Consider the following 12,979-nt stretch of genomic DNA (forward strand, 5'->3'; position numbering starts at 1 on the left):
GTTAAAAAGAAACAGGCAGCAAAGTGACTAACTGGAAACATCTCTGATGTAATGGCTAAGCTTATGCAAATAATTAAAACAAAGTCCTCTTGACTGGCACAAGGACATAATAAATACATGCCAAATGGCTATCTTCTCAAGACTACTACAATCTAAGAAGGAAAGTAATGTGATTACAGGTGGCTCTTTGATTTAGCATAGCACAACCAAACTAGATAAGGAAAAGAGAAAGCAAAAATATCTCTCATATGATTTATTTTTTAAAAAGGTGATAGCCTTTGGTGACATTTTATTTAACCATCAAATAGTATTTTACCCACCATATCAATTTTACTTGTTAATTTGAAGCTTCTTTATGGATCCCTAGGAGTATTAATAATCACACACACCAGTGAAAACAGAAAGGAAAAAAAGAAGAAGAAAACTGGTACACCTATCTTTACAGACACTATTGTGTTATATCAAAGCTACTCCAGAAAATATTTGATACTGAGAGAGATTTCCATTCTGGCCCTTTTCTCTTACCACCCCTGTTACATGTGGGCATGTGAGAATTAGACCCTGGTTAAAAAAACCAACAAACTCTGAGATGGCAGTCAGAAAACACATGGGCTGAAATGAGTCACCGCAGATCTAAGCATCTTTCAAGGTCATTTGATTTGGGTGGCTGAAAAGCCTACCTCATTTCATTTCATAAAAGGCCTTAAGAGCAATAATCATGGAAATTTCTTTTTCCATCCAGGGCAGTAATCTTCCCAAGGGCAGGATCTTCCCAAACAGAATTCAAAATGTAAGTTCAAAGTCTTTCTTCAGTCAGCCATCAATCTATCATAGGTACTTAGAAAGAGATTCATTAACTTTGTTTGTATCTTATACTGGTGATTAATTTCTCAAGTTGGATAATAAATAAATCCAGGTTGAACAGACAGTATCTTTACTACCAAGGGAATCCTGAACACCAGAAAAAGAGCTGCATCTTCAGCAACTGTTTAATAAGCAGGGAAGTAGGGAATAAAAACCTCCCAAACCAACATTAACAACAACAAAACAAATAAACAAAGCAAGCCAAAAAAACCCCAAACCCCCAAAACAAAACCACAAAAAAACTCCCTTAAGAGGCAGGGACACCATAACCTGTAAGCATATTCTGCTTTGGGAAAGGAAGGTTTCATGATCACTTGCTTTTAGTAGAAGGGAGGAAAGGGTTGGTTTTATCCCAGGGACACTGTAGGAATACCGAAACCGAACAGACTCGCTAGAGGGAAACAATCCTAACATCTGCAAGGGAATATCCAAGAGGTGACAGAGGGAGTACATGAATGCAAGAACATCAGATAATCAGGAATCCAAACAACCTTCCTGTCAGCACACAGTCAGCTCCCTCCTCTGCTCAGCAAGGTCCAGAACACCCACCAATTCCCAGAAACTTCCCGTATTTCGTGATCACACACAGCACAGCCACGCTTCCTGTGGCCCCACCATCCTTGTAAACACCAGTTGCTGGGAATGAATTCAGGCCTAGCCTAACTTACACGCAGCCCCCACTGACTTCACCAGCCCATTGCTGGCTTGGGCTGAACACAGGCTATATAATTTGACTAAGCACAGCAAACAGAATAAAACTGTAATGTGCTCTAATGATACCATATTTCTGTTTTCCGGCAAATAAGTAGTGATTCATGTTTCTTAAAATGAATGATTCTTCAGTCACTTGTCACTTGAAAGCTAAAAGTACCTGAAGGTGTACTGTTTTGCTATAGTGAATTGGTTGCAATTTTTTTGCACAGGTTTGAGAAGAGGAGACTCAGGGGTGGCCTTATTACTCTCTACAACTACCTGAAGGGAGATTGTAGACAGGCAGATGTTGGTCTCTTCTCCCAGGCAGCCAGTACCAGAACAAGAGGACACAGTCTCAGGCTGTGCCAGGGGAGGTTTAGGTTGGATGTTAGGAAGAAGTTCTATACAGAAAGAGTCATTGCCCATTGGAATGGGCTGCCCGGGGAGGTGGTGGAGTCGCCGTCATTGGAGGTTTTCAGGAGGAGACTTGATGGGGTGCTTGGTGCCATGGTTTAGTTGTTTAGGTGGGTTGGATTGGTTGATGGGTTGGACACGATGATCTTGAAGATCTCTTCCAACCTGGTTTATTCTGTGTAATTCTATGTAATTCTATGTAATACCACATATTGGCTTTATAGTGTGAGACTCAAACGTATTTAATGCTACAGCACAGCTTTGTGGCACGAGAGTATCTTCTAGCTCATCATGGCTGAATTAGCTCATTGCTGTTCTACACTTTCTGGTTTAATTTCACCAAGCCTTTTCATTCAGTGCAACTATGCATCTTCTGACCATAAAAGACCACTACCTTTCTTTCATTAGCAGGATCAGGCAATCCTTATATATGCATGTAAGAACTGTTCATTACTATAAAACAGTAATAAAAGCCCCACACCAATCCCAGCGACATATTCTCCTCTGCTGTGTCTCAGACTCCAAAATACTTTATCCCAGACAAAAAACATATGGTCATATTTCCAGGTGGATGATTCTTCCTTTCACAACTTGCTTACCTGGAAAAGTACTATTCTAATAACTGAAATAAAAGCAATGATTTGACAGCAGTTTAGAAACCTCCTTTATGATTTTACACTGCTTCTCTGAAGGCAGAATCTATGACATATACCTTACCATACTCGTAGCTTTGACGTACACATTATCTTTCAAATGACAGTTTCCATCATGGGGAATTACAATCCCTGCTAATTTACTGTCCAGGGCCAGATGGGAAGTCTGATCTGTCATCACAAGAAGCAGTCGCTTCGCTTCTTTACGCCACCCAATATGGCTCTAAAAAGAAAACCAAATTAAGCATAAGAGAGCAGTAAAAACAATGAACAACAAAATGAAAAATGAGTGTCAAAAGTCTTCTTTTAGGTATTACACTGCTTAGCTGCACTGGAATGTGGAAATGTGCATTGTGGCCTATGTCTGAAAACTAACACTGTGAGCCTGAGATACACTTACCACTTTCATTGCTCTTTAAAGAAAGGTCTCTCAAAACACATACAAGTTACACATTTGATAGTGAGCATAGGTAACAGCTGCCACACTGTGTATGTCTAGGATGCAGAAAGCATTCTGACAGATAAATATGCATTTGTTCATATTGGTACTTGCTGCCCTCCTCTATTTTTGCTTTATATTTACGTCATAATCTCATCACCTAGAATTTCTTTTTCCTGTACAGCTTTCCAGAAGAGACATTGGCATATGGCCAACAAACAAATAAACTAAAATCTGAGTGTCTTCATGCACCTGCAAATTGAGACAATCTGTATTATGCAGCAAAATACTACATCTGTTCACCATCCTGAGGGTTTAATAGCAAATTTTTATTTCCATAATATTTTATTCTCCTAAAAGGAACAAACTGTTTTAAATCAAACTCTAGTGGCACCCACAAATCACCTTGTCCTGTGTTTTATTATTGCCCCTCTCAATTCCCTCAAGACTGCCAGGTATCTTTCACCTCATGTGACATGTGTATCTGCAATACCACCCCTGTACTCAGCCAGGCTTTGTGACTTACTCTTTACCATCTTGTTTGCTTTGCAGAGTGATTTAGCTTCCTTCTCCAGCTCATTCCCTGTCTGCATGGTTAAGTATCTCATAACAGTAGGGATGGTAAGTACAGAGGGGTGTGGTATCTTTTCCAGTTTACACATTAGGTATCAGCCTCCTTCTGACAATCCTAGATAGCATTCCCCTAAAGAAGGAGTATTTTAAGTTTGATTTATAAACAGGTTGCATCTTAAATAATGCCAAATTCTTCTCCAGCACCAGAAACTTCTTGCTCTTAAGACTCCATCATTTTACATTATCAGCTCAAGACTTCTACCTACATATGTCATGGCAACCCAAAGTTTAAAGTACTTTCATGTCCTAATGTGCTGCTGTTTGCAACAAGTATGTATTGGTGAAAGCAAGATGGAGCAGGGGGTGAAGTTCTATTGTAGGCAAAGTGACAGCACTGTAAATTATACATCATGATGGTCATTATGAATTGTGCATTGTTCTCATCCATTTTGGTTCACAATTCAGTTAGCAGGAAAACCTCCCCATTCTTAGGAATGCTTCCATTCCATTGTTTTTTGGAACCATGTATTATTCTAGAGCTCTCATCTCATAAATGTGGAATGTGTTCAATGAGCAACACTGAATTTTAAGGCATTTTTCCAAAGTTCCAGAATAGTTCTTTTTGCAACAGCTGGGAGCACTCAGGAAGAGTGGCATTTATCTACCTGCTTTACAGCTTATCAAAATTTGAAAACAAAACCAGGCCAATCGTCCACCAGCACTCCTGGCCAAGCTGTCAGCCCATGGCTTGGACGGGAGCACACTGCGATGGGTTAGGAACTGGCTGGAGGGCCGAGCCCAGAGAGTGGTGGTGAATGGTGCCACATCCAGCTGGCGGCCAGTCACTAGTGGAGTACCGCAGGGATCAGTGCTGGGCCCCGTCCTCTTTAACATCTTTATTGATGATCTGGATGAGGGCATTGAGTCTATCATCAGTAAATTTGCTGATGACACCAAGCTGGGGGCAGGAGTGGATCTGCTGGAGGGTAGAGAGGCTCTGCAGAGGGACCTCGACAGGCTGGACAGATGGGCAGAATCCAACGGCATGAGACTGAACACATCCAAGTGCCGGGTTCTGCACATTGGCCACAACAACCCCATGCAGTGCTACAGGCTGGGGTCAGAGTGGCTGGAGAGCAGCCAGGCAGAGAGGGACCTGGGGGTGCTGGCTGATGGTAGGCTGAACATGAGCCTGCAGTGTGCCCAGGTGGCCAGGAAGGCCAATGGCATCCTGGCCTGCATCAGGAACAGTGTGTCCAGCAGGAGCAGGGAGGTCATTCTGCCCCTGTACACTGCACAGCTTAGGCCACACCTTGAGTCCTGGGTCCAGTTCTGGGCCCCACAGTTTAGGAAGGATGTTGACTTGCTGGAGCGTGTCCAGAGAAGGGCAACAAAGGTGGTGAGGGGTTTGGAACACAAGCCCTATGAGGGGAGGCTGAGGAAGCTGGGGCTGCTTAGCCTGGAGAAGAGGAGACTCAGGGGTGACCTTATTGCTCTCTACAACTACCTGAAGGGAGGTTGTAGACAGGCAGATGTTGGTCTCTTCTCCCAGGCAGTCAGCACCAGAACAAGAGGACACAGTCTGAAGCTGCACCAGGGGAGGTTCAGGCGGGAGATCAGGAGGAAGTTTTACACAGAGAGAGTGATTGCCCAGTGGAATGGGCTGCCCGGGGAGGTGGTGGAATCGCCATCGCTGGAGGTGTTCAGGAGGAGACTTGACAGGGTGCTTGGTTGCATGGGTTAGTTGATTAGGTGGTGTTGGATGATAGGTTGGACTCAATGATCTTGAAGGTCTCTTCCAACCTGGTCTGGTCTGGTCTGGTCTGGTCTGGTCTGGTCTGGTCTGGTCTGGTCTATTCTATTCTATTCTATTCTATTCTATTCTATTCTATTCTATTCTATTCCTCTCTCCTCAGGGCTGCTTTCCAGCCAGTCGCCGCCCAGCCCGTATTTGTGCCTGGGATTGCCTCAACCCAGATGCAGGACCCTGCACTTGGTCTTACTGAACCTCATGAGGTTGGCTTGTGCCCACCTCTCCAGCCTGTCAAGGTCCCTCTGGATGGCATCCCTTCCCTCCAGCGTGTCTGCTGCACCACACAGCTTGGTGTCATCAGCAAACTTGCAATGTATAACTGATGCTTCAGTTTTCAAATACACTCTTGAGCAGAAGAAATGTCAGTTGGTATGTCTTCACTTAGGAACACAAGGAAGGTTTTAATGACTTTTGCAATTAATTTTGTAATTCTCTGAATTAACACATGTGTTTGTTCAAGCAGGAAGGCTGGGCTGGTTAAAGCCAAAATTTGAAGAACGTTATTAACCAATATTGAAAAAAACTTCCTTATGCTCTCCTTTTTTAGTTGCAATGGGAAAAAGAAATGTATACTTAAAGTGGAAATAATGGCAAAGAAGGAAAAAAATATTGGTACTATTTTAAGGCCTCTTTTTACTAAGTTCTTTACCTGGCACACAGCTGCTTGGAGCATGGCATCAAAACCGCCTTCAGGTGTATCAATATTCCCAGAAATTTTTTGTTTATTCACTGCATTTCTGAATTCTGCTATATTGTCAGTCAGGGATAGCACGTGAATATAACCATGAGGAGGCATACAATCTAAATTATAATCACTGTATAAAAATAAAACAAAGCAAAAGTCTAATACATTCCATATTTTCCATTTTAAGGAGATATTGTATCCCTATTAACCCATCAAATCCCGTGACTAATGCAGATGTATATATGCAGAGCAAAACAAATACTGAAAGAAAGAAGAATAACTATGTGAGATAAAGTGCAGTGGGAATTAGTTCTAATTCATTTTGATTTTTTAAATGGAAATGTATAGAATAGAACTTAGTTAATATTTGTTTCTGTACAGAATGAAAAGAAACACAGAGTGATGGCATGATCTCAAGAGTGTACATGATCCCTTTTCGAACATCTACAGAGGGGGACTGCTTTGCTTTTCCTTATCCTAAGAAGGAGCTCACAACAGCCCATTATCCTGAGAAAGGCCATCACAACACTGAGCTCCTTTAATACCTGCCACACAGGCTACTGTGTCAAAATCAACATAAAATTTAAGTTCCTACATCCACTAGCAGTAAGTAAATGCAAGTAAAATGAATGTTGAGAATAGTGAAAGTTACCTCATTAAAGGGATGGGAAACAATTGAAAGTAACATTTTGGTTGTAAACGATACTGTTTGAAATCATGTCTAAGGCAGAAAGTATGAAGTCTGACTTAGGGAATCTTATGCCACAGCACTTCTACAGGTCATTGCTCTGTGACCTATTTAGAGCAGTGGAATTTACTACACAAGCTGAAGTGCTCTTCTAATTCAGCGATGTTGAGCAGGTTTCATCCAACTCACTTAATTTCTGTTGCATTACATTTTATTCAGATTTGAATTTGTTGTGAATAATCTTGTTTGCCAGAGGGTTTTGAAAGTGATCCCTCACATGATCATGATCATGATCTTGATCTTTTTCATGACATGGCATGAAAAAGAAACGCAAGTCAGAACATCTTTCCTATTTGAAATGGGAGTTCATTCATATTACAATTGTGGAATTAAATCAGAGGATCATTTTTGCTCACATTAAGTGAACTGAAAGAAACTGCATCACATATAAAAAAGCACAAAAGTTTTAAGACAAGAGCTAATGAATACATGATCTCACAACACAAGAGAAGTCCCAGGTCAGAAAGTACAGAGCTTTCTGATTAATCAAGGCAACATACCCAAAATAACTAAGAACACAAGAGCTGACTATAATATTAAAAGCAAAACATATTCAAATATACCAAACCAATATGCTCCTTGGCTGGTTTTGCTGAGGAACATATTTTTGCTGATAGAGGAACAGCTCTTCTAAAATCACTCACCAGACACTTAAGAAGTAACCCCTGTGTAACAATTTTCAGCACTTTCCTAAGAACTTTATTGGAGAACCAAGGTACAATGAAAAAAAAAGGCAGAGTCTTAAGAGCTTTAAAAGTAAATATGTGTAATACATGTTTGTGTAATTAAATACTTTCCCTGTCATGCAGTAAATATACAAAGACAACATACCTGCATTGGTTGTGGATTCTACCTGGATGAATGCTAATATAGGGTGACACAGTTTTATCCACATAGGATCCAAATCCAAGTCGAAAATCAAGAGAAATGTTCTCCATCTTTTTAGACAAAGCAAACCCAACGGAATTTAACTTCTCTATATTGTTGTGCATAGAGGCTGAGACATCCACTAAATAATAAAGATCCACAGGGTATTTCTCTAGAGGACGAACTTTCAACATAAAGCTTGCTTCACTTCCTGATTCAAAGGAAACAAATGAGTTTATTTACTATTTGTGCATAGACACTCTTAAAAAACAATTTATTTTTGTAGCAACCTCAGCAGAAAGTTGGTTTTGTCAGCAAACAGAAATACAAACAAACAAGAAAATCTCCCAAGAGTAAATGAAACCTTGAAGAACCATTCAAAAACAAGTCATAAAGTGGCTCTTTGTAGGTCACCTTGCCTTTTTTTTTATTTCCCTTTTCCTTGCAGGAGCACTGTGCAATTTATTGTAAAAATCTGACTTCTTTCCTTTTAAATTCCTGGTTATGCAATCCCTCTGGCATTAGACCAAAAAGCATTCATGACTCACAAAGGACATGGATCTGCATACAAATTGGGGTCAGTCACTTCAAGGTTGACACATTTAAGTATGTAGATAGCTGGCCATATAAGCCTAAACCTACATTATACATACCTGAAAAACTCACATAAATTACACTTCAAATTGACACCAACCTGCCTCCCTAGATTCCATGACAGAACTCAATAGGATCAAAATATTTTTTTATGAAAAAGCAGTTTCAATATAACAAAAGTCCATCTTTTGGCATATACACAACAGAACTGCTGTTTTTGACAGGATGACAAATGTCTCTCTCTCCTACAGAATGATGTCACATTCTCAAATGTAACAAAAACTTTTAAATGCTTTGGAAGCCACTAAACATAGTGTGCTTGCCTAATACTTTGCAATAGCAGCAGAATGAATCGACTGAAGCGTGGGCAGCACTTGTACAGTAATGCAGAATAGAATAGGAATAGGAATAGGAATTAGAATAGAATAGAATAGAATAGAATAGAATAGAATAGAATAGAATAGAATAGAATAGAATAGAATAGAATAGAATTAACCAGGTTGGAAAAGACTTTTGAGATCATTGAGTCCAACCTATCATCCAACACCATCTTATCAACTAAACCATGGCACCAAGCACCCCATCCGGTGTGTTTCTAAACACCTCCAGTGATGGTGACTCCACTTGCTCCCTGGGCAGCCCATTCCAATGGCCAATCACTCTTTCTGTGAAGAACTTACTCCTAAAATCCAACGTCAAATTGTTCATTATTTTAAGTCACCCAAAGTGTGAGCTCACAGAAGAAATGACTCTTCACAATGCAATGAAGATACAGGAAAGCACAGGAAGAAGGGAAGCATTACAAAATAATTAAGCAAGTTTTCAATAAAAGCTATTTAAACACATTCAGAAACAGAATCACTAGAAAAACACCTGAGGTGTGACTTCTCTGTTCATAACCAGCAGATCCAGAGAGGTAATTCTGCCACTTTACCCTGCTCTGGTAAGACCCTCACCTGAGTTCTGCATCCAGCTCTCTGGTGCATCTGGTGCCCTCAGCACCAGAATAGCATGGACCTGATGGAATAGGTCCAGAGAAAAGCCATGGAATTGATCGGGGGCTAGAACACCTTTCCTACAAGGACAGGCTAAAGGAGCTGGGGGTTGTTCAGCCTGGAGAAGAGATGACACTAGGGAGACCAAACAGTGACCTTCCAGTACCTGAAGGGGGCTCACAGGAAGGCTGAAAAGGAACTGCAAAGGCCTGGAGTGATAGGATGAGGGAAAATGGTTTGAAATTAGAGAAGAGTGGATTTCGGTTGGATGTTATGAGGAAGTTCTTTACCATGAGGGTAGTGGAACACTGGAACAGGTTGCCCAGGGAGGTAGTTGAAAGTCCATCCTTGGAGATACTCAAGGTCAGGCTTGACAGGGCTCTGAGCAACCTGATCTAATGGAAGATGCCCCTGTTCTCTGCAGGGGCGTTGGACTAGATGGCCTTTGGAGGTCCCTTCCAACCCAAACCATACTATGATTCTACAACATTTACTAGTACATACTGCTAGACAGCACATTAAAAGTACATGTCATAAAGAGCTGGTCCAGAAAAGTTAAACATATAAAGTGCTTTCTTCCACTAGTCTTTCAATATAATCCACCTGAAAATGTCAGGATTTACCTGTATTAGTTCTTGCTGGAAGAAAACAGAATTTCAATATGCTGTAATATATGTGGTTTTACTTTGCCAATGTAAATTGAAGTGCTATTTGCAGATTACCATTGCAGGGCTCCACTTTCCATACAGTCAGATGTCTGGTGCAAGTCTGTGGTTTTTTTTTCCCCCATAAATTCTGACAGTTTGGTATATATAAACAGTGACAACACTACTCCCCCCAATATCAAAACAAAGCCATCTTTCTCTTTATGATTATACTCTAAATTTCTGGTTTGAGGCACAAATATAGCCATATATATATGTGCACCAAAAGTTATTCTTCTGGAGCCCTCAAAACTTCAGTCATCTGTCTCCCTGATGCAAGAACTTCCTTAAAGCATGTGGAACTCTAAGCCACTATTTACTGGCAAAAAGGTTCATCAAATCAAACATTAGAAAGCATTTTTTTTTCTGTGAGTCCAGTATGCCTTTGGAAATAAATGTAATCACAAACACATCTAAAACTACCTCAATTCCTGAGACCATTTCCCAGTACAAAGCAGAGTATCAGTCATTTCTTTGGAAGAATGGGGAAAGGAGAGGAAATGCTGATGTTACTTTCTCAGTTTTACTGTTATGAAGATGGAAAATTAGAATTCCTTTGCGGTTTACCCTCATGCAGGTTCTTCATTTTTACCTTACAATTGACAGAAAAGTATCTTTTATACAGTGATGATCAGCAAGGTACTTTTCCTGCTCCATTCATGTTTTTCTACCAAAGACTGATGCCTCTGAAATGACTTATTTCTTTATTGTTTGCAAAAGAATGACATACATTAAACATTATGACATGAAACATACTCTGCATCCCTTTGCATCACCTTCCCCTTCGCCTGGTGGCTACAGCTATTTTAGAGATAGACAATGTACACTGATTAACTCAAGTTCAGATGAAGCAAAATAGAGGTATATTAGTCCCATGAAGGGGCTTGTAAATTATTCTAGGGTCAGGTGTCTCACAATTTATAAATGAAATGTTTGGCAGTGAATATCTAACTCTGCTTTAGAAACCCAGTCCTTTCTTATACAAGGGCTTTGGCATCTTCACAGTTGTCTTGTTAATGTATAACTCTCCTTTAGAAATCCAGTCCTTTCTTATATAAGGGCTTTGGCATCTTCATAGTTGTCTAGTTAATGCACTTAAAAGTAACCAAATAATGAAGAAGCTTATCCAATGACGAGCATAGAAGTTCTAACTCAATTTACTTTTAGTAAGGAATACAGTTTATACATATACAAGGGAAAATCATTTGTGTAAGAGAGTAAAGAAAAAGAACCAAGAAACCACAACAGAAAAGACTACCTAAAAATCCCTTCTCCACTTATTATTCTGACTTTCAGAGACGTGCTTGACAGAAGCACTTCTTGCTGAAGACTGTACTTGAATATGGCAGCAACATTACCATAGTTCTACAATATGATATAGCATATTGCTCTTCAAAATAATTCCAGCTGCTTCCTCACAAAATATCTGAACTTAATAGTACTGTGTTTAGCTTAAATTGACTATAGTATCAACGTGTTAGACAACCCAACCTGGACGCAGCTGGACTGAGACTTTTCCTGGCGTCACTTGTGTGTTTGTTTCATGCTCACTGGGTATTGTGACATCAGCTGTGGGATTTTCTACAAAGTCTGATCGGCAGCCTCTTTTCATGAGGTTTGAAACAGTGTCACAGCGTCCTTTCTGTGTTGCATCGGCCATGAAATCCTGTTTTATAAGAGACAAAAAGTACAAAACAAACTGAGCTGGAAAAACCCCATCTATAATATCTTCAAAGGGAAGAGGAAACTAAAATAATAGTCTTTGAAACAATAAAATATGCTACTAAGATTGCATAAATTGTAGCATGAATTCATGTAAGCCACATGTTTTTAATAAGGGCAATGACAAAATATTTAAATTATAAGTTAAACCTAACTGCCACAGTTACTTTTTTCTCCTAAGGACAAAACTTTTGTATGAGAAAGAGAATCTTGCACAATAAGAACAAGCTGACTTTGGATAAAAAGGAAACTATTAACTGTCGCTATGTCCTTAAAAGAAGTTATGTGCTATGTTACGGGTTAGTCACAGCAAGAAAGTTTCAGTCATGTGATATATCAAACCAGGTTAGCTTTCAGAGGAATCCACTGGTTATGTTACTCAGGCTCAAATTTAGAGGTAGCAGCAAAAATCAACTTTAGTCTTACCCTACCTGAATTTGTCTACCACAGATGTTTAAGTTTTACCCTGTACCCTACACCAAATCCAAAAATCAGCTGCACTAAATAACTTCAATCCCTTGGAAGAGGAAGCTATGCACTACAGGACTGGACAGCTTAAGATACAAAAAACCCCATCCTGCCATCCTGTAACAATAGAAAAGTGATTAGTTGTGGGATGATCTCAGAAGCACCACATCCTTTGTTGCAGTGAAAGTGCAGAGCTGCCAATATTGTACCATCATGATCCAATGCAAAATTCCTTTCTGACCACAGATCTGATGATTATCAGGATCCTGATCATGGAAAGGGAAAAAGATCCTTTGTACTCTTTCAAAGCATTGGCTCATCCCAGCCACAGCTGGATACCAAACAATGGACAATTTCTGGTATTTCAGACAGATTGGGAAAACAATCAAGAAGTGCAAATAACTGTGTATTAGAGAATAGTCCTCTAGACCCCAAAAAGACCAGAGAAAGTCCCTGAAGACTAGATAGTCATGTATCTTATTTTCCAAATTCCAACTCATTTTTGTAGTCTACCTCTGATATATTTTTAACCCAGACAACTGCTACCTGTTACATATCCTTTTTGATGTACATACATTTCAAAAAGGTAAATCTTTAAATGTATAAAGAACTCAGCTACTCTAACTGTTATCAGTAATTCAGTTCAGTATTCCTAAGGTTGGAAGGGACCTCAAAGATCATCAAGTCCAACCTGTCACCACAAACCTCATGACCTCCTCAGGGAATACTGCCCACTGCAGGCTTGAA

General features: G+C 40.0%; 1 protein-coding gene across 3 annotated transcripts in view; it reads right to left on the bottom strand.

Annotated features, from left to right (window-relative positions):
• Positions 1 to 12,979, bottom strand: part of ITGB8 (integrin subunit beta 8) — a 50,340-nt gene that overhangs the window by 20,954 nt on the left and 16,407 nt on the right. For all 3 annotated transcript variants that reach the window (XM_068152466.1, XM_068152465.1, XM_068152464.1), the window contains exons 3-6: positions 11,534 to 11,708; positions 7,714 to 7,960; positions 6,099 to 6,264; positions 2,689 to 2,847 (exon numbers count right to left, since the gene is read on the bottom strand). In XM_068152466.1, the coding sequence (XP_068008567.1) occupies positions 2,689 to 2,847; positions 6,099 to 6,264; positions 7,714 to 7,960; positions 11,534 to 11,702 (741 nt within the window). In that variant the 5' untranslated portion in view covers positions 11,703 to 11,708. The remainder of the gene's footprint in view (positions 1 to 2,688; positions 2,848 to 6,098; positions 6,265 to 7,713; positions 7,961 to 11,533; positions 11,709 to 12,979) is intronic.

The sequence above is a fragment of the Melanerpes formicivorus genome, unplaced genomic scaffold (assembly GCF_026170545.1).
Source record: "Melanerpes formicivorus ecotype bairdi unplaced genomic scaffold, bMelFor1.0.p_v2 SCAF_23, whole genome shotgun sequence".
NCBI lineage: Eukaryota > Metazoa > Chordata > Aves > Piciformes > Picidae > Melanerpes > Melanerpes formicivorus.